General features: G+C 43.6%; 5 protein-coding genes across 7 annotated transcripts; 1 reads left to right on the top strand and 4 right to left on the bottom strand.

Moving 5' to 3' along the window:
- Window positions 2,962–3,913, bottom strand: LOC8078877. The gene has a single exon (XM_002468160.2). It carries the CDS (start codon window positions 3,858–3,860, stop codon window positions 3,210–3,212), a length of 651 nt encoding a protein of 216 aa, XP_002468205.1. The 5' UTR covers window positions 3,861–3,913; the 3' UTR covers window positions 2,962–3,209.
- LOC8084954 lies at window positions 4,884–5,474 on the bottom strand. The gene has a single exon (XM_002468161.1). The coding sequence runs from the start codon at window positions 5,472–5,474 to the stop codon at window positions 4,884–4,886; it is 591 nt and encodes a 196-aa protein (XP_002468206.1).
- LOC8085235 (myb-related protein B) lies at window positions 6,775–7,554 on the bottom strand. The gene has a single exon (XM_002468162.1). It carries the CDS (start codon window positions 7,552–7,554, stop codon window positions 6,775–6,777), a length of 780 nt encoding a protein of 259 aa, XP_002468207.1.
- LOC8085236 (glutamate decarboxylase 1) lies at window positions 10,098–12,826 on the bottom strand. The gene is made up of 4 exons (XM_002468163.2): window positions 12,617–12,826; window positions 12,167–12,371; window positions 11,480–11,680; window positions 10,098–11,366 (listed from the first exon to the last, which is right to left on the bottom strand). Exons 1-4 carry the CDS (start codon window positions 12,700–12,702, stop codon window positions 10,386–10,388), a joined length of 1,473 nt encoding a protein of 490 aa, XP_002468208.1. The 5' UTR covers window positions 12,703–12,826; the 3' UTR covers window positions 10,098–10,385.
- On the top strand, window positions 19,335–24,772 carry LOC8085237 (protein NRT1/ PTR FAMILY 8.3). 3 transcript variants are annotated; one of them, XM_021451689.1, is made up of 6 exons: window positions 19,336–19,615; window positions 21,866–21,971; window positions 22,270–22,487; window positions 22,879–23,435; window positions 23,637–23,688; window positions 23,765–24,583. In XM_021451689.1, the coding sequence occupies exons 1-5, from the start codon at window positions 19,550–19,552 to the stop codon at window positions 23,683–23,685; spliced, it is 996 nt and encodes a 331-aa protein (XP_021307364.1). In that variant the 5' UTR covers window positions 19,336–19,549; the 3' UTR covers window positions 23,686–23,688; window positions 23,765–24,583. The 3 variants fall into 3 exon arrangements, with proteins under 3 accessions (XP_021307363.1, XP_021307364.1, XP_002465588.1); XM_021451688.1 differs by having other exon boundaries at window positions 19,335–19,615; window positions 23,637–24,772; XM_002465543.2 differs by lacking the exon at window positions 23,637–23,688 and having other exon boundaries at window positions 19,337–19,615; window positions 23,765–24,772.

The following is a 26,723-nucleotide window of genomic DNA, read 5'->3' on the forward strand; positions in this document are numbered from 1 at the left end:
ATGGAGCGCGAGTTCTGAGGGACGCACCGACTGAGGCACGCCCGCACGCGGCGGCGCGCGGCAGGTTAGGTCAGGTCAGGTCCGGCCCGTCCGCGCGTACGGATCCCCCCGCGGCGGCAGGCGCGTCTCCTCCTTCGACGGGCGAGCAAGGCGGCGGGCGAGATAGCACCCTCGCGAGCGCACACAGGAGCATTGGAGGGGATAGACGAGCGCTCAATGGCTCAAGGGCCATGTTGCTGGACTGGGAGCAGAGGAGGGGATGAGGTCGAGGTGCGTGGGGAGGGCAGGCACGGGCTACACATTAGGGTTGGGTGGCAGAAGAGCTCCTGATTGGGAGGACAAACACCACCCGAATGAATGAGGAATGGGCAAGGAGTGAGACGCGGGTTCAGCGAGGCTTCACCATAGGAGTGTGATAGACGGGTCCTAGTTACATGTTTTAAGTAGGAGAGATACGCGCATTGACGCAGACATAAAGAATAAATATAATAAAATATTTATTATCTAGTTAGATAGTTTGCATGTTTATAGAAATAGACAACTTGCTGACATGGACATTATAATTGTATGAGCTAACAAATTTTAATTGTGTACTGTATTATAGTGGATTGTCTAGTTAGATAGCTTATACGTTAAGAAAAATAAATAGTGGAGTTTTGCTTTAGAAGAGCATAGGATTTCTCAATTATTTTAAATTTGGTTATCAGGTCATTGGTGCTTGGTTAGGTTTATATTTGAGGTTCTAATTAAATTATTAGAGTGAGATTGCAAGGGTGCACTGGTACTTGATGGTAAATGTCTTGATAACGTCACCCATCCAAGCATTCCTCCGTCCCCCGTCAACTGACAAACCGCTCTTGGTAATTGCACATTTGACGGTCCAAGTGGCAAAATCCAACCCACTCCGCACCATATCATGTCATCACGCTCATGGTATAATACCTTGTCAGGCGCGTAGCACGTCCTTCATAACAGGTGCACACACAAGTCACGTATTTGAGTTGAGTCATAGTTAAAATCTCATCTATAGCATCAAATCTATTTTAGTAAAACCACAATAAATAGGTCTTGATAGTGTATAAGTATATTATCATATATATTAATATATTTTTCTACAAATTTAATCATAACTAGAGAGTTTTCACTTTGGGTGACTAGAGATAAGCAATCTAAATGGTCCCCACGTTTAGCTTCGTTAGAGCTACTCTAAAGATACTCCTTATATCCTTCCGACTTGATATGAATAGAGTTTTTGATGAAACAACTTCCATCCCATAAAAGGGGTCCCTATAGGATAATGATTGGATATTCATTTTTTGATAGTATTCCCATATATATAAAGATAAGAGTAAATTGCATGGTTTAGGTCTCTAATATATTTAAGTGATTTCATCTAGGTCCAAAACATACGCAAACAAGGGTTAGAAGCTCAAGTGGTTGTCCATATGGACTTGATTTAATCACAAGAACACTAAACTGAGAGTCCCATGGTGCCCAGCGTGGCAGCGTCCACTTGTCATGGCTAGCGGCGGTGTCTGCGGTTGTGTGCGGCCAAAGGTGTTGCTGCTGGTGGTGTATGCCCCCCACCGTGTGGGTGAGCGTAACACTGGATGACCGCAGACCAAGCCCCTCCCATGTCTACCTCACCCCGCTCAGCAGCGTAACCAGCCGTCATTGCTGCCTACATGACCTTGTCGTATGCTGCGGGTGCCGTGATGGTGAGTAGGGGCGAGCCGGCGGCTGCACGCGTGGGTTTAAATCAGGGGTCATGAGCTTAAATCATATCCACGTGGATGACCATATCAGCTTCTAACCCTTCTCATATGTATTTTGGATCTGGACAAGTCACTTAAATATATTAGGGAGTTAGACGTATGATTTCAGAGTTTAGGGACCTAGATAATAACCACGTAATACTTTAAGGATCGGTCGTGCAATTTACTTTAAAAATAATGATTTGGATATTTATTTTGCTTTTTTAATACCTCGAGACTTCAAGTACAAGTTATAGTATTCAAACTTAAACACAAACTCACATCACACTACATACGTGTGAACGCACGCACACTAGGCACAAGCTAGAGCTACAACTATATCTAAAAACACACGTGACTGAGATATACTTGAAGATCTAAATACTGCAAGCATGACGTGCACAATACCTTGAACCCTGACTATTGTGACATCCGCGCTCCTCAGTTCGGGCACGGCCCTGTTTAGATTGAAAATAAAAAATTTTTGAATGTCACATCGGATATGTCGGAAGGATGTCGGGAGGGGTTTTTAGAAGCTAATAAAAAAACAAATTACATAGCTCATCAGAAAACTGCAAGACAAATCTATTAAGCATAATTAATCTATCATTAGCACATGTGGGTTACTGTAGCACTTAAGGCAAATCATGGAGTAACTAGGCTTAAAAGATTCGTCTCACGTTTTTCAACCAAACTGTGTAATTAGTTTATTTTTTATGTACATTTAGTGTTTTATGCATGTGTCCAAAGATTCGATGGGATGGATGAAAATTTTTTTGGTGGAGAACTAAACAGGGCCTAAGGCCGCGTTTAGTTCCTCAACGAAATTGTTTCAGAATACTGTAGTATTTTTGTTTATATTTGATAAATATTGTCTAATTATGGATTAACTAGGTTCAAAAGATTTGTATCACAAATTACAGACAAACTATGCAATTAGTTTTAAATTTTATCTATATTTAATACTCTATGCATGCGTTAAAAGATTTGATGTGATGAAAAATTTTAAAAAGAATTTGGTTTTAGGGAGAAAGTAAACAAGGCCTAAACCTTCACGCAGCGGCCGACCATGTAAAGGAGCGATAGATTTTGAAGAAAAATAATTCGCCACCCATCATACGGACTAGCGGCGTATCTTACATGCAACCGTTTTTTCAAAACGCACGGAGCGCACGGACAGATACAATTTGGAGCTCGCCGGGAGCTGTTTGGACGAAATTTTCTTATCGGGATCGAATCAAATCAAATGCTCGATACAGCAGGTAATCTCTCAGCTTTTATCACGTCTGCTAAAGAAGCGTCCAAAGTCATTTGGTTTTGGACGCAAATGCGCTACCGGCACAAACTACGCACGCGACCAGCTGACACGCACTCGCGCATTGCCGCATGCAGATGCAGCCATCGCACACGCGCGGTACGCGTCCATCCATCGGAGATCGGACCGTCCCAACAGAGCTAGCGCCGTCGCCGCGCACCACCAGCCCGGACGCCGCCGCTGCCACGCAGAGACGGCGTCGCAGTGACCTGCGTGCCGCACCGCTGGAAATCCGCGAGCAGGGGCGTTAAACTCCCCTGGACCGCAGCCGTCGTCGCCGTCGGCGCTGCAGTCTTCGTCGCGGTGCCCTGCAGGGCTTTCCTGTCGCTGTCGGCCATGTCGCCGCCGCCGCAGGAGAGGAGGCACGTGGCGATCCGGGCGCAGCCGAGGCGGGTGACGATGGTGTAGCTGCCGTTCCGGTACAGCTTCATGACGTAGCACTCGTCGTCGTCGTGCACCCCGCTGGGATTGGCCGACGCCGCCGGCAAGGGCGCGGCGGGAATGGCGGCGGCAGTGGCGGCGGGCGCATCGTCGGCGTAGCAGACGAGGTGGCACTCGTCCCAGTAGATGGGGCAATACCTGATCAGCAACGGGTTGCGGCCCGTGCAGAGGTAGCAGATGTATCTCTCCGTGTCGTCGGCGATGCGGGACGTCCCCGTGTCGTTGGTAAACATCGTCGACGGGTTCACGTCGCCGTCGCCGTCGCCAGGCGGGAAGGAGGCCGTGGCGCCGCCGCCGAGGAGAATGGTGAGGAGGAAGGCATGGAGGATGGAAGCTGCTGAGAGAGGCATCTGAGGGGCAAAGAGGGAGAGATTGTGCGTGTTGGTGCGAAAATGTGGGCGAAGCGGCGAACTAATGTACTTGCTTGTTCTTGGACTTTTCCGGGGAAGCATGAATGAATGCCCGCTATCAATTTGCAGTTAACTTTGACTGGTTTAATTCTCACTTTAGAAGCAATCTAGCTCCTTGAATTTGGCTGTATTAACATTTTGGAGTGATGCTACTCTACTTATTGCTTCTCGCTAGCTAGCAACGTCATTCGCAGACGTTTACCACACCACAGGCCAGCCAGCAATCTACAAAGGACGCTCGACTCTGGTCTCTGGAGTTGGACCGCGTGGCAACGCTTCACGTACGGCCCTGAATGTTTTCAGGACCATGTCCTCGTTTAGTTCTATTTTTTTTTTTTGCAAAACGAATATTATACAACTTTCGTTTGTATTTGATAAATATTATTTAATTATGAACTATCTAGCTTTAAAAAATACGTCTCATAAATTATGAGTAAAATGTACAATTAGTTATTATTTTTATTTATATTTAATACTCAATGTATGTGCCGTAAGATTTGATATGACAGAAATCTAAAAAAATTTAAATTAAAACAAGACCATGAGACGTACCACGGTACCACCGTACCAGGCTCTTATCTTCAGTTGTAGCTAGTAGTAGGCGTGGTCGTGGATAAAATGCGGAAAGCAATGGTAACTATTCATAGCGGTTTACGAAAACAAACCACCGAATCGCCAATTTGTGATGTTTGTAGCCCCCGGTGAGTGAGGTGGCTTCTTCACCTCTGTAGCCGGCTCTAGCGCTTCAGAGTTCCGTACGTCTACTGATCGTTCTTGTTTCATAGTACTATATATATATATTTTTGGCAGAATAGTCATTTTCTGAATAGTTGAGGGACCAACGACATGGGCGGGCCTCACGTGGACATGCACACGCACGGGACAAAAAAGTCTGTTCGATCGGACATTTTGACAATTGCAATGCATCGTCGTGGGCTCGTGGCTACTAGCCTACTGCCAGTGCTAAATGGCTGGGACGGCGGCGCCCTGTGCTGTGGCATGGTCGCCGCACCGCTCGAAGTCGGCCAGGAGGGACGGCAGCGCGCCCCTCGGCGCTGCCGGGGTGGTCCCGGCGGCCCCATCGTCCCGGCCAGGCTCGTCGCCGTCGTTGCACGTGAGGTAGCACGCCGGGGCGGCCTGCCGGCAGCTGACCACGTCTACGACGACCCAGCTGCCGTCAGGGTACACCTTCATGACGTAGCAGTCGTCGGCGTCCCTGCCACTGCCGCCGGCGGTGGCGGCCACCGGGTGCGGAGGGGAGGGCGTGGAAGGGGTCGGCAGCGTCACGCAGGCGACGTGGCAGCCGTCCTTCGCGATGGGGCACCGCTTGATCATCAGGCTCTTGCGCTTCTGGCACAGATAGCAGGTGTACTCGTTGGACGCCGCTGCCGCCGGCAACGCCGTGGTGGAGTTTCCACCACCGTGGCGCGCCGCCATCTCAGCGGTGTTCGTGGCCACAGTGCCATTGTTCGCCCCTGCCGCGGTGGCCGTTGCGAAGAGGACGGCTAAGACGACGACGGCGGAGACTTGGACGACGGAAGCCGAGAAAGCCATCGGAGAGGGAATGCTTTTTTTTGCGGCGTGGGTGGAATCGCAGAGACGATCGAGGATTGGGGTTGCCTGCGTGGTTACATATAGGGCGTCGTATAGGTGGAGTTGATTAGCGTTAACCCATCACCATATATTACTATATTAATAAGAAGAAAGAAATACTACTTGTTTTGAATTTTCATTTATGGCGATAAGTAAAAGATGATACAGGATTTAATCCTTCCTTCCTATACTTGAAAAATCAGGAATCGTTAACGCATCTTGGAACGTTGCAAAATGAAGAGCATCTTCAACCGTCTGCCAAATTCGTTTTCTTGTTTGCTAACTCCCAAAATAATATAGGAAGAAAAAAATAATCTCATCTCCAACGGTTTGACAAATTTCTTTTTCAAAACCTCAAAATCCGCTAACGAAACGAAGGGCCCTGCTTTTTTTTTCGCGATCGGCCGCTAACGAAACGAAGAGCCCTGCTAAGCATGAGGAAAAAAGACCGATGCCAAGCACGGAGCCCGCGCGTATATTTGTGCGTTTGACAAGGAGATATGCCAAGTTGAAAAAGATGAAGAATTGTGATGTCAAACTATTGGAGAGAATTTTTCTTCATTTTACTTAAAAATTATAGATGAGAAATTATTTGACAAGCTCAGCCGTGGCATATATCTAATGTTGGGGTGATTTAGTGATATGCTACCCTAAACGTCACATCAATTTATATTTTATAGATAAAAACAAAACTAATTGTATAGTTTGCCTGTAAATCGTGAGACGAATCTTCAAAACCTAGTTACTCTATAATTGACTAATGTTTGGCAAATAAAAACGAAAGTACTATAATATCAAAATCCAAAAACTTGTTAGATGTAAACAAGGCCTAAAATAAACGTATGACCTCTCCATCGAAGTCTCGGTAACTCACTCTTGATTTTACGACGTATGTTATATACTTGTAGCAACAATAATCACAGAATCTGAAACCCAGGCAGATCAACAAGAAGACATCCCGAGTTCTATAGAAACAGCGAGTTCAATAGAAACAGGGCGCATAAAGCGGCCCTCTGCCCTTCAATTTCAGTCTCCGGTACATCACCGAATCATCAGCACAATTCCTTGTCTAATGCAGTCTCATTAACCTGAAACTTGAAAGACAACAGAAATGCAAGAACATCATCGAAAGTTTCTCTGCTCCAAGCTAATGTATCACTAACCTCTATGCTCCATCGCAAGTTCAGTCGGTCATGGAAATTTGTTACAAAACCAAAAGTTCAGAACAAAGGCAACCAAGGGACCACAGGACAAGAAGAATTCAGGCAGATACAAGACAGTCTTGGGCGCCCGAACTGCCTGCACCATCGCCCTGAACGCCGCCCCCGTGGTTGGTGGACGGCCAGAGCCTCAGCTCGGCGAGCGATTCGTCGTCCTGAACGCCGCCGTCGTGGTTCGTGGACGGCCAGAGCCTCAGCTCGACGAGCGATTCGTCGGTGCTGCAATCCACAACCATCGCCGCCGCCTCGCTCGCATTATTGCCCCTGACGAGATCCCCCGCCACCAGCGGAAACAGGTTCAGGCACTCGCCGCTCAGACCAATCCCCGGCGGCGGGTGGCGGGGCACTGGGATGGTGTCCATGCGGAACGCCTTGACATCCCCTGGCGTCAAAGGAAACAGAACCAACGTCCCGTCGGGGAGGCGGCGGATGGGTGCAGCCGCCCGCTGCTGCTGCTGGTACACCTTGCTGAGCACGGAGTGCCAGCGGTTCTTGATGGCGTTGTCGGTGCGGCCCGGGAGGAAGCCCGCGATGGTGGCCCACTTGCTGCCGAACACGCAGTAGGACGCGATGATCTTCTCGTCCTCCAGGGGGGTGAAGGGCCTGGCGGTGTCGACGAGGGGGCTCAGGTGCTGGCACCAGCGGAGGCGGCACGACTTGGGGTTGCGCCCGGCCAACGCCTCGCTGATGGCCGCCCAGTTCTGCGGGCCGTGCAGCAGGACCTGCTCCCGCAGCACGGCGTCCTCCTCCTTGGTCCACGCTGACTTCTTCGTCGCCACCGGCCGGCCATCGCCGACCGCCGCCTCTTCCGGCACCGCCATCGGTTGTCGATCGCCCTCTTCCGCGCGCCTTTCCGTCGTTTCTTGCGGCGGCGGCTCGATCGAGTCGTTTCTTCCGTGCCTTGTTGGAGCGGAGGAATAGCGGATGCGGTTGGTTCGGTGCCGCAGGGCCGCGGCGGCGGTTTTCCTCCTTTTGTAGAGTTCGGTAACGAACTACGAGTTCGATCGATACAGGGTTTCGACGCGCACGGCGGCTCGGTTCGCTTGTCTAAGCCATACTTTTTCTTCAATATAAAGATGTTTTTTCTCTTATAATAAATCAGCGAATAATACTTTCAGTTATGATATGAAATCGATTAGGTCATATAGATACAGAGTTCGATACATATTAATTATTCAGACGACAACGTATGTTTTGAGCTCTTGCGCGCTCCGACTCCGGCTCCTAGATTACTATTTGAGATATACAGGTACGATAGACTATTGTAGCAGACGAAAAACGGCTCTAGCTCCTGCCCAGGCAAGAAAGGTGCTGGAGGAGCTGCAGTTTGAGGCTCGTCTTGATCATGCTATAGTACCGTACAATTTAATTTTTCTTGTTATCGAACGCGCTAGGTTCCTCTTTTGGATATACAAAGTATGGTAGACTATTGTAGCAGACGAAAAACCACTCTACACTACTGCAGACGGGTTCTTTGCCGAGTGTCTGTTGCACTTAACAAAGGCAAAATTGCACTCGGCAAAGCCTTTGTCGAGTGCAACACTCGGCAAAGAATTACGGCGAAGATGTTGACGGTAAAGTCTGCTTTACCGAGTGCCAAAATGCGGGCTCTCGACAAAGGAGTTACCAAGTGCCACAGTGACGCTCGATAAAGATTTAACGCCGTCTACCAGGCAGGTCACGCCGTTTTTTCTTTGCCTATTTTTTTTAAATTAAAAACCTTCTTTGCCGACTGTTGCACTCGGAGCAGCTCTTTGCCGAGTGCCAGACTTTTTTTGGCACTCGACAAAGCCACTCTTTGTCCAGTGCAAATCTTTGCCGAGTGCAACACTCGGCAAAGAGAGGCTCTGTCGAGTGCCCGTATTTTGGCGCTCAGCAAAGCCTGCGACACTCAGCAAAGTTCCCTTCTCTCGTAGTGCTAGCTCCTGCACAGGCAAGAAAGGTGCTGGAGGAGCTGCAGTTTGAGGATCCTCTTGATCATGCTATAGTACCGTGCAACTTAATTTTTCTTTTTATTGAACATATAAGAGATTTATGTGTCTTTGTATTAATATAGAGAGAGTTTGATTACAATGCGCCTTGGTGGCACTTTTGCCGTGGGTAGATGAAATAAGAATGAAGCTTGGACCCTCTCTTCTTGCTGCTTTGCTAGCCTATTGGACGGATACTGTGCAATTTTTAGCTGAAATTTTATATTAAAGATATCATTATGCAATTTTAAAGGTACTTCTAGTGTTTTAAATTTCTGAAATATCCATAATCTTAAAGGTATCATCATGTAATTTTTATCTGAAATTTTTATGTTAGTATTATGTAATTCTGTCTTAAAAACATATAAAATCATTAAAGGTGACAACTCAACTCCAAGAACCCCTCTAAATCCTATCTCTATCTCTATTTAGACAACCATCTCATAATTATTGTCCCTATATCTCTCATGTCTCAAAAAGACTATAAGTTTCGTTTTCTATACTTCAATGGTTTATCATAGTCTCTTTTATATGAAAAAATCATTAGGAAACTACTATATCTTGATTTTAGAGAGATATATATAGTCTCTCCATTAGTAGTGAGCAGGGTGGTTTCAGAGAGCAAAAGAGATGGAGAGTTGTTGAGAGAGTCTATTGGAGCCTAGTTTTTTTATTTGTTTTCTAAATTTTCTGATAAAGAGCCATGTAAAGAGTTTCTCGGATATGCTTAAGCAACTCCAAGAGTCTCTTTGAACTTCAATCTCTACATCTCTATTTGGACAACCATTCCATGAATATTTTTTATATATCTCTCATGTCTCCGACATACTCTCTAGGTTTCATTCTCTATACTACAATGGCTTATCAGAATTTTCCTTGTATGAAAAAGCATGAGAGAACTACCATATATTGGATTTAAAAAGCTTATTGGAGAGCGAGAATGGTTGGTTATTTTGGAGATCGGATCGGAAACTGGAGAGTAGAAAAGAGCAAGAATGGTTGTTTTGGAGTGGAAAAGAACAAGAACGGTTATTTTGGTGAGCAGAGATAAATGTTAGTTTAGAAAATCTAATCAATTTATTGAAGCCTAATTTTTTTTTCTGTGTTTTAAACTTTGTGATAAAGCAATGCTGAGAGGCTCTTGGAAACCCTCACTCACGTCAAACACAAGATGAATCTCTATCCAGTAGCAGAAGTTTTCCTTCTCCCAAATGTTTGTTTTCCTGTCATGTTTTTCTTAAGTGTACAGGGTAGAGTAGCTGACCCGTTGGTTAAGGTAGCACTCGAGCTGTTTTTTTTTTTTTGTAACAAACCTTTTTTCGTCTAATAAAAATCTGTCAAAGCTTTTGCAGCCTTTAAGAAAAAAAAAGATGAATCTCCAATTTCCAGTTGACTGATTTAATTACTTCTATATGTTTATTTTATACTGCTACTTAAGAAATCGCACATGCATGACGAACATTAATCGACACCAGCCTGTTACTCTCTTCCTTGGAAAATAAAACTGTTGGTCTCGAACTTATAGCAACTCAGTGCATAGCAACTGCACAAATTAGTAACACACTCTACCCAGATTTGTAATAGATCGCAGTGCTCACTCAAATCGGCACTGAGATAATATTCATGGGTAGTTCACCAGGCCCGAGGACCATCATGGTGATGTTCTAGTGGTGGAACTGTCACTAGCAGACGCCGTTGGTCTTCTTGGCGAGCACAAACTTCTTCCACGCCTCCGTCACCGACCTCTGCGTCTCGAGCTCCGACTTTTTCCTGACCAGCTGTGCCGGCGGTGGAGGGGGCGGGATCCTGGACGGCAGCGCGTCCAGCTGGTACATCACCTTCTCGATGTCGAGGACGAGGCGCTCGGCGAGGGTGCGGCTGAACTCCTCCCGGATGACGACGCGGAGCACCGTGACGTGCTGCGCGTCGGCGGGCATGGTGTAGGCCGGCACGATCCAGCCGAAGCGGCGCAGCATGTCGGAGATCTCGAACTCGTCGTGCCGGCTGCGGTCCTTGAGCGAGAAGGCCACCAGCGGGACGCCCTCGTCCTTGGACACGATGTTGAAGCGGCCCGTCTTCTCCAGGCCTTCCTTGAGCACCATGGCGTTCTCGTGGCAGTTCTCCATGATGTTCCTGTATCCCTCGAAGCCATGGCGGATGAGCTGGTAGTACTGCGCGATGACTTGGCTCGAGCCCTTGGAGAAGTTGAGCGTGAACGTCGGCTGGTCGGCGCCGAGGTAGTTGATGTGGAAGATGAGCTCCTCCGGCAGGTCCTCCTTGCTGCGCCAGATGCACCAGCCGATGCCGGCGTAGACGAGCCCGTACTTGTGGCCGCTGACGTTGATGCTCTTGACCCAGGGCAGGCGGAAGTCCCACTCCAGCTCCGGGTACAGGAAGGGCGCGATGAAGCCGCCGCTCGCCGCGTCCACGTGGATGGGCGTCCCCCACCCGGTCTCCCCGTTCTTCACCTCCAGCAGGTCGTTGAGCAGCTTCACGTCCTCGAACTCGCCGTTGAGCGTGGAGCCCAGGATCGCCGCGACGCAGATGGTGTTCTCGTCCACCATCTCCACCGCCTTCTCCGGGTCCATCACGTAGTAGCCGTCGCGCAGCTTCACCTCCCTCAGCTCCACCTCGAAGTACCTCGCGAACTTTTCCCAGCAAACCTGCAGGTTTTTAATTAAGATTCATCAAGCAGTCGATTGCGATTGCCTTGTTGGGGGATAATAACACAACTCAAAATCTGAACCTTGGAGGCAAAATCAAATGAATTTTATACCTGGACGTTGGCGCCGGTGACGATGTTGGGCTTGTCAAACGGCTTGCCCTCGGCCCTGCGCTTGTTCTGCCACCTGCGCTTGAAGGCCAGCCCGGCCAGCATGATGGCCTCCGACGAGCCCACCGTGCCGACGCCCACCGCCGTCTCGGACTCGCCCAGCGGCGCGTTGAAGAGATGAGCGATCATGTTCACGCACCGGTTCTGCAAAATGCAATGTCGGCGCAGCAGGGTGCCCGGGTGTCAGAAGAGGGAAAAGAACACAAAATCTCAGTGACTGACGCAACGGCACGGCCCAAGGTATACATCGCAGATCTTGTATTTTATTTTCAGGCAAAACAAAGTTCTCATCCCACGAGCGCCATTAGTGACGATCATGCCATGAATTGATGAACAGAAAAACAAATGATCTATACAGCAACCAGGGTCGTGGGCTGCGCCGGGGGGAAAAAAACAAGTGGAAGTTGGGGCCCGGCAAGTGGCAGCTTCCTATCCCCAACCTAAACAATTGTGCCTTTTTTTGGCTCAAAAAAAAAGGAAAACTAAAAAATTGTGCCAGCATGGCGGGCCCCCGGACGGCGTGGTCAGGTCAGCCAACCTTCGCCGACCAAGAACCGTCTCTCCGATCTGAGAGCACAACACAGGCGAGGGACGACAGAGTGAACTAACTGCTGAGGCCGGGTGATGTACCTGGAGCTCGGTGGTGACGGGGTACTCGTCCATGTCGACGTAGTTCTTGTTGATGGCGGCCATGATGAGCTTGTCGCACTCGGGCTCCATCCAGGTGGTGACGAAGGACGCCAGGTTCAGGCGCGGGTTCCCGTCCAGCATCAGCTCGTCGTTGATGATCTGGTACGCCGCCTCCTTGGGGATCGAGTTCTCCGGCATGCGATACCTGCGGCCGCGCAGCGAGACCAAAAGTCAGCATTAATTCGGCATCAACTGGGCTCGGGGTATGCCATTGCAGCCATTGCTCAAAGCCCTGCTGCAGATTGCTCAAAAAAAAAAAGCCCTGCTGCAGACAAATCGGCCGTTCGTTCCAGCGCAAACGCCGGCAAAAAACAAATTGATGCGAGACAGAGTAGCCAGCCGATCCAATTGAAAGAATGAACAGCTGAGAGGGGAGATGGGTGCATATACCTTGGGAGAGACGACCGGACGTAGCGCGACGCGAACGTGGAGTGCACGGACATGTCACTCTCGGAGACGGCCTTGGAGAGCACCATGGTTGCGATCGGTCGAGCGAGCGATCTGCCAACACCTGTGTTTCGTTCTTGGGTCTAGGCTTGGGGAAGAAGACGACCTGCAGTTGCAGGGGGCTTGTGTGTTGTTGTGTGTGTTTGTGGCGGGGGTAGCGCACCGGTATTTATGCATGCGCGCCCCACGGGCTGACGGGCCACGCGGCGCGGGTGCGGGTGCGGCTGGCCCTGGCAAAGAGCGGCAGCAGACATCGCGTCCTCCTGATGCTTTCCGGTGCAATAGCAGCCCAATTTTCGTCCGGAACTTTCCATATTCGACGACTGCGTTCAGTCAAAAAAAAAAAAAAATCGACGACTGCCGCTGCGTCGTACGTGAGACTCTATCTAGAGGGCAAGACAAATTGAAGAGCAGCCGCGGCGCCGCGCAGGCGAAAGAGCAGCGCTGGTGCCGTTTTTTGCGATGAGTTTGTGCCCACTGCGAGCTCTCGTATGATTTGACGCCGTGGGAGGTAAAAATGGCAATGCTTGGTTCGATTGATGGACGACGACGATCTGATTCTCCATTTTCCCCTCTGATGAGAGCAAGGTAGAGACAACATATAGTAGTTGTCCTTATAAAAGAAACAGATCGAACCATGTCTGGAAAACACATTGGCGAGAGTCAAAGTTAACTTGCCCAAGAAGAACGAATCAATTTTTACGTTTTGTCCACGGTCCCACTTGGCTCTTCGCATCGCCAAAAAACGAGAAAGGAAATAATAGCATGAAAAGACAAGATCTGAGTGGTTCAAAAGAAAATGGGAAAACAAGCTCTCTGGGTATATTTGCAAAAGGTCAGATTAAGGATCTTGACCCGTGAACTACCTGTACAAAGTTTCTCCTCCTGGAAATACCGAACCCTGTAAGGAACGACCAGACCATAACCATGTGTAAAAAGACCAACATGTGCGTACAGGATGTACTACTATTAGTACGTTTTGACATATATACATACGCTTCTGCGTTGAATTTCCCGGTCAGCAGGAGTCCGTCGTCGTGTGCACCCTGTTTCACATCGCGGCACCACATTTGTAGTTGACACTTCAGTCAGTGCCGGAAGTCGGTAAATAAAAAGAGGAAACTTCTTGCTTTCTATCCACTCTCGCTGGCTTACGCACTAATTCAGAAGTGAAAGCTAACGCACCGAGACCGACCGAGAGCCATTTCTCTTTCTATCTCGTTCCGGGTTTCGTTCATTATGTGAGCTCCACCGACGAGCGACCCACAGACTCGCCGGCTCTGCCCGACTCCCAGGCGCGGTGCAGGGTCGTCAGTGGAACCAGCGCCAAAACAGCTGCGTGCCGCGGCCGGGTTCTGCTCTCGATCGGCTGCGCGAAGCGTAGGGCAACGGGCAAGGAATAAACAAATGTGGCTCGGCGCTCGCAAGATGATGCCTCTGAATTGAAACCGAAGCGCGGAAGCCGTAGCCGCCCCGGCCGGCCGGGGTCGTGGCGTGACGTCCTTGTCACGGCGCAGCGCGCGCGATGGGCTGCGACTGCGACCCACCGCGCGTCCAGCACGGCAGGCCAGTCGGCGGGCGGCGGCACCGGACGCCGCCGGTTTGCGCAGGGGTAGGCCGTAGGCGGCGAAACGAAACCGCCCGCGCCCGGCACCAGGCGAGCCTCCCCCTCCTGCAGTCCTGCCTGCTGCGGCAACCCGCGTGCGCGTCGACCCGATGACCCACGGCCTTTCCGTCCAACAATTCCAAGATAAGCCTCACCGCGCACGCCACACGCAGTCACATGTCACGCACGCACGGTATGGGTGGGTGGTCTCCGCGGTCCGCCCGTCCTGCCCACCGACCGACTCGCCGCGTGTGGCGTGTCTGCCCGCCCGTGGCTGTACCAGTACCACACTGCCGAGCGAGCGACATCATTTCGTTTCATGTTTTCATTTCATGAGAGAAAAAGCGCGTTTCTTGGACTCGCGATTTAATAATCGAGCTATTAACCCTGCATACAAAACAGAGTGCCGCATGTGGAATGGTCTACCGGATCCAGGGTCTTTGCCGAGGGCCCAAAACGCTCGGCAGAGAGGGCAAATCTGGCTTTCTCTAGTAGTGGTTGCTGGTTGCTGGTGCTGCTTGCTCGTACGTGGTCGTGGAGTTGTGGTGGTAGGTGTAGGCCGCTTCGTTTGTCTCCTGGATTTCTCATTGCTGCACCGGCTACGAAAGCCCAGTCCTTTTTTTGTTTGTGGTTCATGTTCAGTCGTAGCCACCAGCTGCCGTTTGAATTTGCCAAGTTTGTAGAATGGTCGCTGAATCGGCAGCAGTTCGATCAGCTGCTACGTCAGATGCGGCAGACGTTAAACGAAAGAGCAATTGAAAGACCAGACTCTGTACCTTCACGTATGCAACTACGGATACATGAGAGTATGAGACCATTCAAACGCTACTCTTCTCTTTCTCTAAAAAAGGATAGATACTTCTGTTTTACTCGTCGGCTTGCTCCCCACCAGGTCGCACCAAATAACCCTTTCTAGTGACACGGGAGAACAAAATCTTACATTTATAGTAAAACTCTAAAGTCTATGTTCCCATTTCATTGTTCAATTCAAATGTCATCCATCACAAAATGCAAAATTGACTGCAGCCAAAATAGCTAGCTAGGCAGGTTTAAGTACATTGGAAATCAACGGTCCGGACGAACTACCTGTCCCAAACATGCATGTTCCCCATGTTCTCATCGATAGAGCACCTACGTTAACACAGTACTACGTATCACTCACAAACCAGCATTGCACGCACGCAGAAATTTTGAGCCGTTCTTTGCAAACAGACCTTCCCATCTATCCTGATGCTTGGCAAATCAGGTACGGAGAAACTGTCTCGGGAGTAGTCAAAGGCGGAAAGGGGGGACGCGGCTACTAGACAACCGTCTAAAAGTGGTATTCTGTCTCTACGACAGTGCATCTGGGGGAGGTGCCTGGATGTTCGCACACACATTGCACTTTGCCTTGGTAAGTTGGCAGGAAGCTAAGGTTACTTTCAATGCATTACTTTCATGACACAGTTATCAAGACTATAAACTAGATAACCGAGCCACAAAATTTTATGGAGATGAAACTCCTCTCTCATATGATGAAACTCCTTCATTTAATGATCCTGCCAAATCAGCAATTTTACTTATGTGGCACCCTATTTAATATGCATGACACTCTCATAAAACATACATTGAGACTAGCCTAAGCCACGCTCTCGCATCATATCCGCGGAATCATGCTGATTTTTTTTTTTTCACACGAACCGGTGCTTTGCTTCTTTGCCAAGAGCAAGGAATCCAAGGACTTGTTTATGCGTTCGCTAGCTCCAACCGACCACGTACACGCCGCTTCAACTTTTCTAGATTATCTTTAGGACTTTAGGTATATATTGACGACGCTCAGTCTATTGGAATCAGGAGTTGTGTTTCTTGCGTTCGATCAGTCTATTGCTATCAGTGAAGGACCGAAATGGCGATAAAAGAGAACCTCAAATTTCTTTCGAAACTTTTGGTTCTTGGCTCACAAATAATTCAAAAAAAAACACTCACCAAAGATATGAGATATACGTGCTAACTGGTAGCAGGATACCACATCTGAAGTCTTAAAGCACACCCAAAAGTACTCATCGAGCACCGATGAAAACAAACTCTCAAATAAACGAATCAAACTCCACAAAATTGGAGGTGCGCGGACAGTCCGCTACAGTACCTCGTACTATCCTTATAGTGGCACTTAAGGAAAAAATGAAAATTTTGATACATTTTATAACCGAGGGCAAAATCATCTTTTCCGCTGGCCGTTACGTGCTGTTACAAGCAAAATTGACCGAAGTGGAACATGGGGAAAGAAAATTTCATACAAAGGTACTAAGGAGGTTTTAAAAACTTCGATGGTACACAAGTCATTTTAAACTTTTATAATAGCACACAGGTAAAAAGCTCATAAGTTAGAGAATGAAATTATAGCATTATGATCTATAGAATTCATTCCCATCTCACACCCTATAAATTTAAGATAAGCTTATTTGTAAGCTTAGAAAAGTTATGAAATGTCAAATTATAAGTCAAATAGCCTAATCCATTATGTAGATTTCAATTCTTCTAAAATAAAAGGATCCAAACATATCCTAATATAAAATTACTTTCATTTTTTTCAGAAAATGTTATCTACCTACTGGTGCTCTAATTAGACTTATTTTGATCTTATTTATTTTAAATAAATAATAAGCACGACTACAAGCAATAGAGCAATAAGGATAAAAATAGACCAGTTCCAAATAACTACATATACACCATAAATAGCTAGATAACATTTTTCATAAAATAGATTGGTATTAGTTTCATATTTTTTTGACTGAAAATAAATCAGTTATAATTTTTTTGAGATCATAACAGATTTTTATTGTTTTTGGAATTTAGAAAACCATATATGTAAAACTAGCTAGAGAATCAAATTTATCTGGTTTTAATAATTGAAGGGTGCTGTTAATTGACTTTGTGTTTAGGATTGAAAATCAGATTGTCGTGAAGCTTGGAGGTTGAAAAAAAATATTTACCCTAAAGTAAATACTTACCCTTTTGGTCTAGTCTTCAAAACCAAAACACGACTTTATTACTCCTACGTACTCCTACGAAATCTATCTTTATTTATAAAGATGCAAAATTTCAGTGTGTCCGCTCCTTTTTCTGCCCATTATTCTCCTATCCGCTTCCCCACAAGTCTAGACCGAAGTGATGATGATTCTGATTTTCATCCAAGCGATTATAAAAGAGGGGTCTTCATCAAGTGAATCATAGCCCAAGCCCAAGCTGCAAATCTAAGCCCATAAGGCCGGCCGGGTGTCAGGTCCATTTCCCAGGCCTATGATTTTTGTAGGAACCAAGCGTTTAGCATGTTGTAATATGTGGATGAATCACTGTTATACTAATTTTGCCTTTTTATTATTAGAGAAAAAGAAGAAGAAGGAATTACATATTAGGACTTTAATTTTTCTTTTATCTCTGATTAACATTCTAACTAAATAAAAAAAAGCGGAGCAAAATAAAGAACATAATTCTTATACTTTTTTATCTAACTATTAAGAGTTCTACTTAGAATACTTAGGACGTGAGGAATTTATTTATATTAAGGCTCCTACTCTATATTGGTTTGGACGCAAGTTATTCTAACTCGTATGAGCATGAGTTATATATATAAGTCCAAATAAAAGAAACTCTCCATTGTTCGTTAGTTAGAAAAAGAAAGACAAAAAATAGATGGACGAAAAAAGGAGCTTGAAATTTTGCCTCTTTATTATTAGGTATAGATATATAATTAGATAATAGAGATATAGATATAGATATAGATTTAATAGTTTTTTTTTCTCTCATTACAACGCACAGGTATTTTTGCTAGTATTTATGAAATGTAATAAGGCAACCCAAGAAAATTACTTGTTACTAGGAGTATATCCTTAGATTATTTGTACAGAAATATGACAGGCTTCGGTCCAAGTTTGGGTACAAAGTATTTTTTGGATTTTTTTAAAAATATTATGATTTTGTAAAATACTTTGGTTTAGAGTGTCATGAAGTGTTTGGATACAACATTTATGATTTTAAATACCAGCTAAAATTGTAGTCTTTTTTAAATTTTTAAAACTTCATTATAGACCTCTTTTCTAAACCATGATTTTGCACATCAATATGTTCTAAAACTATGTTTTCTTGATACTACAAGTTTTTAATACTATAAGGAAAAAATTTACTTAACCCCCTCCACTATTTGTGGTTGTCTACTTCACCCCTTCACCTATAAAATCACGTAGTCTACTTCTTGAACTATTGAAAACCATTTAAATAACTCCTTGAGGCAATTTTCAAAGTAGTTTTGCTAATGTGGCATATTCAGAAGTCTACATAATCCCTTAACTTATCAAGGGTTGACTACATGACCCCATCAACTATAAAATACGATAATATTAAGGAGAAAAATAGTATGGATATTTATGCGACCTTCCATTCGACCGAACCAATATAAACACTTATTTAAATAGTGATTTAAATATTTGGATAATTTTTCACATGCGATATCAAATACAAATGTAATATCATCAATATCCTACGGATAATAGATAATGTGGAAAAAACCAGATACATCCGCATACTATACAAGCAGCTTGTAGATACATCCGTCAAGGTGGTATCCGAAAAAATATCTAAATTTTTAAATTTATATTTAATTACAATTTTATTCTTATTTTAAATATACTAATAATATAATATTAACATATTTTATAGTTGATGAGAGGATTATGCGGTCAACTTTTGATAGGTTAAGAGATTATATAGACTTTTGAATATGCCATATCAGCAAAACTATTTTCAAAATCGCCTCAAGAAATTATTTAGATGGTTGAAAGATAAAATATCTAGTCTAGTATTATAGTTGAGGGGTGAAATAGACAACTATCAATAGATGAGAGGATGGATTAGACTTCTCCAATACTATAATAGCATACAGAACTAGCGAAGTGCACACATGACACACCTTCACGTTAAATCAACAATTCAGAAAGTATTTAACACTTTTGCAATTACGTGGTTTGAGGAGGATATGGATGTAATATCGCCAACGAGTTATTCCCAAGTCCCAACAAGTTCGGCGACTCTGCTGGAGCTAAACGGCAGCGGAGGTCATACAAAACTCAAAACGATAAGCTCGTTGTTTCGTCGTCTCTGCTTGGCGAATCAATAATAATATTACTTGCAGCAGCATCAATTGCCGAAGAAGCAATCGCTGATCACCCTTCAAGGCTCGAAGCTTTTCCTTACTCCTGGAGATAAAAGCCTCCACGGCTTCAGAAGCTGCATTCATGGAGTCATCGCTGGAGGAGGAGCGGCGGCAGAACCTGCTGCTGCGCGCGACGGAGCCGCCAGAGGTACTTCAGCACTAGTTCTGCATGGAGATTTTGTTCCTTTTTTTCCTGAACTTTTGGTCCACCAAGATTCAGAATCCGTAGGGGGTTCTTTTTTTAATCCCCTTTAGCTTCTTCTTTTGGTTAAGGTCTTGTTTAGTTCGCAAAAATTTTCAAGATTTCCCATCACATGAATCTTTTGAGCCTAGTTACTCCGTGATTAGACAATGTTTGTCAAATAAAAACGAAAGTGCTACAGTAGTCAAAAAACCAAAATTTTGCCAACTAAACAAGACCTAAGTTCCGCTTGATTGCAAATGCTTAAATTGGTCAGAATAGCAAGAGAAAGGAGGAGGAAACTGCACTTCTATTGCTCAGTTCCTGGGATTCTTGGGATCACGTGGACCTTTGAATTGATTAATGATTAGTGTGTGCTTCTGTTTGCTGGATTGCAAATTCAATAGTTATGTGAAATGAAAATACCAATGAACAGGGGGGGGGGGGACGCTGGCTGTATAACAAATGAAAATAAATAGGATACATCTTGGAATAATGGGTTGGATGTAGTAGGTTGCAATACGCAACAGTGTTGGGGACTATAGATCGATTGACTTGTGAAAGTTACTTGTGGAATGCTCCAAAAAATGTTTTTGCTCTAAAAAAAGTACTTGTGGAGTAGTGGAAGTGAACCAAATCAGTTTTAGATTTAATTTTCAGTACAAAATACGCTGATGTTGCTTTGATTGAGAGCTTTGATTTCTAATTTGATTGGTAGTGGGTAACTTTTTTGAAGACTTGATTGAAACAGTTGGAGTGGAATGGGTTACACATGTTTGACTGAAACGTGAATGGTTTAGACCCGTTTATCTATTCTTGTCGTAGTCATTGAGGTTACGGGTTACTGAATTCTAATCCACCCTCCGCAAAAGAAAACCTTTGTTTTCTTCGATCAATGCTTATAGGGGTAGGGTGTGCGTGCGTGCGTTCATAGGGGTGAGTGTGCGCTCTATGTGAGCGTCTGCATCTGTAACTGGGTCTCGTAATTTTTTTTTTGAAGAATTAAAATCATCTCTTAGAAAAATAAAGTTAAGCTGCAACAAAACTTTAGGATTAGGAAAAGAGGATATCTGCTATGCTCAGCTGTTCAATGTGTCAATTAATGTTTGAAGGCAGTTACCAACCTATGGACCAAACTTTTTTTGTTTTCTCTTTGGAACAATAACAATAAAAGTTCCTTCACCACTTTCGTTGAAAAAAATACTTACAGAAGTGAAATTAGATGAACAAAGAGGGGAACTGAAATTTAGATAATAGATTTAGCATCATTGCTAAATATTCCAGGTGAGGCCATAGCAATTGTCCTTGACATGTGAGTTTTTTACCTTGTGGATACTCACTCTGTCCCAAAATAAATCAATTCCTAGAATCACCTAAAGTCAAATTATCTTAAGTTTGACCAACTTTATATGAAAGAGTAACAACATCTATGACACCAAATAAATACATGAGTAAAATGCACCAGAGGTCCATTAACTTTTAAGGAGGTGTCATGTAGGTCCATTAACTTTTAAGTATCTAGTGATACTAATTTAGTCTCATAAATATTGGTGCCCTTTTCTATAAATTTGGTCAAACCTAAAATAGTTTGACTTAGGACAACTCTAGAAATCGATTTGTTTTGGGATGGAGGGAGTACATAAAGAGGTCTAAGCTCTCCAATCATGTTGGAACATTCATTTTGAAGTAATGATGATTTGTTCTTTCTAGTTCTAGTTTATATTCATGTTGTCTATCTAAAACTACTGTTGGAGGATATCTTGCCATTTGATAAGAGATGTTTGTCCTCGTTTTTCCTGGAGTAGTTCTCCTGAAATGCCACAGTGGTGGAATTATCTACTAATGAAGTAATGAACAATTAACGAAGTGCACAATGAGCTTTTCGGTGGGGTTGAGAAGTGTATATGAACACTGTATGGTGATCACATAGTCATGTACACCTACCATTGAAAGCATCTTGTGTTGATCCTGAGAAATGACATACTCCTTATATTCTCTGTTTAACATCATGTAAAACTGGTTTAAGATTGATCATAGTTGGCAGGTATGAAAGTACAAGATTTATGTCTGTGTCATTAAATAGAATGCCACTTCCTACAAATTCTATCTACTATTTTCCTGTTGTTTCTTTCAATAGTTTTGTGTTCTCTGCCCTGGAAGCACCTGCTTGTTGAATGGTTTGCAGATAAATTGTAAACAATTTTACATTGTGGACAGGATCTTGCCGTTGCCGGGTACACAGGTGATGGATCAGTTGACTTTAGAGGTTTTCCTATTTTAAAGCATAACACAGGGAACTGGAGAGCATGTTCATTGATTCTTGGTAAGAATTCAGTCAGAGCTTTCCGCTGAGAAATAACATGAACATATTTTTTTTCTTGAATGAAAACCAGCTGAATCATGTCACTATAAACTTATTTATGGAATCATAGGTCCAACTGACTTCTTATTTTTTAGCACATTTAACTGATTTAAGTGGAAACCTTTGTTCAGCATTTTTGAGCTTAAGAGTGTTTGTAAATCTATGAATCTTTGATGTGCTAAACATCATAAACATAAGTTTTTCATACTTAGATCTAATATCATGTCCAATTGGAAATTGCCTTTCTGTTATATGATAGGAACTGAAATATGTGAACGTTTGGCCTACTATGGAATCTCAAAAAGTTTGGTCACTTACCTTTCAACAAGGCTACATGAAGGAAATGTCTCTGCTGCGAGGAACTTCACAACCTGGCAAGGAACTTGTTATCTTACACCACTTATTGGAGCAACCTTAGCAGATTCGTACTGGGGAAAGTACAGGACTATTGCTGTTTTCTCCACTATTTACTTTCTTGTAAGACACATATGTGCATTTATCTCAAGAAACTCGTAGTTGTGCCTTAGTGTCATGTTAATGCATTAATTTTTTTAGGGAAGTTAATGTATTAAGTGCCCTAAAATAGTAGTATGTTGTTCTGCATTGGTATTAACTCATGGTTGAGAATTAAAGAAAGATCGGATAGATGTTCACATATAGCTTTTTGGCTATGACATAAGTAACTTCATAATTGTTATGAGTGTTTATTGGCATGATAGTTCATTGAAAACATGCATGATGCGTCAATTGCAGACCTACTTGTCTTTCTCTACCTGTGAATTATGAATCTTTTATCCTGCTTAAGCACTTATTCCTGCAGATAGTCTGTGCTAAGTGCTAACGACTTCTTAATGTGCATTCAATGAAGGGGATGGCGGCATTGACACTTTCAGCATCAGTTCCTTCTTTCCAGCCCCCTCAATGTGTTGGGTCTATTTGTCCACAACCGACCTTACCTCAGTACCTTATATACTTTGTTGGATTATACATGATTGCTTTGGGAGCTGGTGGTATAAAGCCATGTGTTTCGTCCTTTGGGGCTGACCAATTCGATGATACTGATCCAGTTGAGAAAACAAAGAAAGGCGCTTTCTTCAATTGGTTTTATTTCTGCATAAATATTGGTTCTTTGATCTCTGGCACAGTTCTTATTTGGGTACAAGAGAATTATGGATATGGCATTGGATTTGGGATCCCTACTTTTTTCATTGCCTTGGCTATTGGAAGCTTTTTTATAGGTTCAGAAAGGTATAGATTTCAGATACCGGGAGGAAGCCCACTTACAAGAGCATGTCAGGTAGTTGTGGCAGCCACTCACAAGCGAAAAGCGGATTTGCCAGTTGACAGTTCTCTTCTCTATGAGCTAGATGGTAAGACTTCAGCTATTGAGGGGAGTCGTAAGCTGGAGCACAGTAGTGAATTCAGGTACTTTTCTTGGTTACCAGTGACAATTATTTTCCCTGTAAGATATATCCTTTTACTCAAAGGAGAAAGGCATTAAGAAGTTGTGGTTTAGATTACATATTTGGGGAAAACATATATTCAAAGATAAAAGTTTACCAAAGTGTATCAAATACAGATTTTCATTTATACTGCACTTTTGTTCTGACTTTGCATGCTTTTAAGCTTGTGTCTTGGAACTTCCTGGACACAGCAACCTTTTTCAGAACTATGAAAGGTAAGCATACACAGGATTTGTACATACGCAGAGATTCGCATACTGTCCCAGTTGACACGTTCTCTTTCCTGAACAGTTTCCTTGACAAAGCTGCAGTCGTTTTGTGGAATGAACATGATGGTTCTCGCAATCCATGGAGACTTTGCACAGTCACACAAGTTGAAGAGCTTAAAATATTACTGAGGATGTTTCCAATCTGGGCAACAGGAATTGTGTTCTTCACCGTATGTGCTCAAAACTCATCGATGTTCATAGAACAAGGGATGGCCCTCGATAACCAAATTGGTTCTTTCAAGATTCCAGCAGCAACTCTGTCATCCCTAGATGTTATCAGTATTGTTGTTTGGGTTCCAATTTATGAGAGATTAGTTGTGCCCATAGCCAGGAGATTCAGTGGAAAAGAGAGAGGTTTCTCAGAACTTCAACGGATGGGAATTGGTCTATTTGTATCTACAGTTGCAGTGGCAGTTGCAGCATTAGTCGAGATCAAGCGTCTGCAGGTCGCAAGAGCAGAGGATCTGGTTCATCAGAAGGTACCTGTTCCTATGAGCATCCTTTGGCAAGCACCACAGTACTTGCTGGTTGGCGTGGGCGAGGTGTTCACATCAATCGGTCAAGCTGAGTTTTTCTACAATCAGTCACCAGACGCCATGAGAAGCCTATGCTCAGCTTTCGCTCTTGTTACCGTGTCACTTGGAAGTTATCTCAGCTCATTCATCTTGACCCTGGTGTCATATTTCACAACTCGAAATGGGCAATTGGGGTGGATCCCTGATAACTTAAACGAAGGCCATCTTGACCGTTTTTTCTGGCTGATAGCTGGTCTCAGCTCTTTAAATTTCCTTGTTTTTATATATTACGCTCAACAATACAAGTGCAAGAGAGCCTCTGTTGCTTAAAGTTCCGGGTTTCCTTTTCCTTTTTGCAATCTATTTGTACAGCAAAGCTCTATGTACAATTTGTTTATTCTGAAATACTACAGTGCGTCATAATCTCTTGTGTAGCGTACATTACTTCATCTTTGGTACTGGACACAACATTACTTGGATAATAATACATCATTTACCCCATAGACATTTTTTCATGAGGCTGTTTTTGTTTCGATCGTTCTGTTATGGACCTGCTGATGTACTCCATTCGTTTCAAATTGTAAGGCCCTGTTTAGATTGGAGATGAACAATTTTTGGCATCTAATGTGTCGGAAGGATGTCAGGAGGGGTTATTATAAACTAATAAAAAACAAATTACATAGCTCGTCAGGAAACTGCAAGACAAATCTATTAAGCATAATTAATCTGTCATTAGCACATGTGAGTTACTGTAGCACTTAAGGCTAATCATAGACTAACTAGGCTTAAAAGATTCGTCCCACGATTTTCAACCAAACTGTGTAATTAGTTTATTTTTTATCTACATTTAATGTTCCATGCATGTGTCCAAAGATTCGATGGGATGGATAAAAAATTTGTGTCTATAAAACTATCCTAGAAGCTGTTTCAGCAGTAACCATCTTATATACTCCATTCATCCTAAATTATAAGACGTTTACTTTTTTATCCCAAGTTTGATCACTTATCTTATTAAAAAAGTAGCATAAACGTAGTCAACTTTAAGTTATTCTTAAAGAACTTTTATTAATAAACCAAGCGATGACAAAAGAAGTGATATTCTGCATATTTTTTGAATAAGATAAGCAGTCAAACTTGGTGTTAAAAGAAAATCAAATATCTAATAATTTGAGAGTAGTAATGAATTGGAGGCCAAAAGAACCTTCACGTTAATCCTTAGGAGACGCTCCAGGAAAAAAAATTATACACTTCCGTCGATAGATTAAAAGTAAGCATAATGCTATGCATCACTATATAAACAAAGTAGACATCCAAATATTGGATAAATAATTATTTTAATAGTTCATCGAGCGTGAAATATTTTCCCTTATCATTGATAATCAGGCCTTGTTTAGTTCCAAAAAGTTTTGAAAAAATGACACTGTAGCACTTTCGTTTTTATTTGACAAACATTGTTCAATCATGAAGTAACTAGGCTTAAAAGATTCGTCTCGCGATTTACAGACAAACTGTGTAATTAGTTTTTATTTTTATCTATATTTAATGCTCCATGCATGTGTCGCAAGATTCGATGTGACGGGGAATCTTAAAAAGTTTTTGGTTTTTGGGGTGAACTAAACAAGGCCTCACTTTAAATTATATTACTCAACAATGATAACAACCTTTGTAAATTATTAGTTTAAATAAATTTATATATTTTATTAATTGAAATATTACGTCATGTTAATACATGTAATTTAATTTTAAGCACCGTATGTTTTAATACACATGTAGTTCTTCGCTATAGCACAACTCTTGAGTGTCGTAGGCTCGTAGCACACGGAGGAAAGATGGTTTATACCATTGTAGAGTAAGACTATAGTTTAGGACCAATAATATTTTTTAATAAAATACAACAGAAAATGTTGAATAAAAGCTACAATGAGCACTAGTGTTTCAACTCAACAAGTGATACAAAATTTACGACAACTAATAAGATTGAAAGTCGAAAGTCAAAATATTATTTCATAATGTCACACAAAGGATTACAACAAGAGCTTATTTAATTTATATTGAGTTCATGCTTCAAGTCTTCAACCAAATTTCATATTGAAGACCCAAATAGGTGTAATACAAATGATGACAACACATATCTTAATATTACTAATTGGAGGCCCACGTTAATACTTACAGGATGTGCAACATAAATCCTAAAAATTATTACAAAATAGAAAGATATGATTATCAACTTGGTAGACTCCCATCACTATTGATACATTAGTCATCTGGTTCTATTCATATTTTAATAATTATTCATATCTACCATTATTAATAAGTAACCCCACATGATAACTTAATTATCCATCTATACTACTATGAAATATAATCAAAAGTGTGGGAGGTTAGTGCAGACCTAAGGTTATCGTAGGATGTCAACAGGGAATTTTCCGTTGGGGGTATAGCTTCGTTCCCATTCCCATCATGTCA

Source organism: Sorghum bicolor, chromosome 1 (genome assembly GCF_000003195.3).
Source record: "Sorghum bicolor cultivar BTx623 chromosome 1, Sorghum_bicolor_NCBIv3, whole genome shotgun sequence".
Classification (NCBI taxonomy): Eukaryota; Viridiplantae; Streptophyta; class Magnoliopsida; order Poales; family Poaceae; genus Sorghum; species Sorghum bicolor.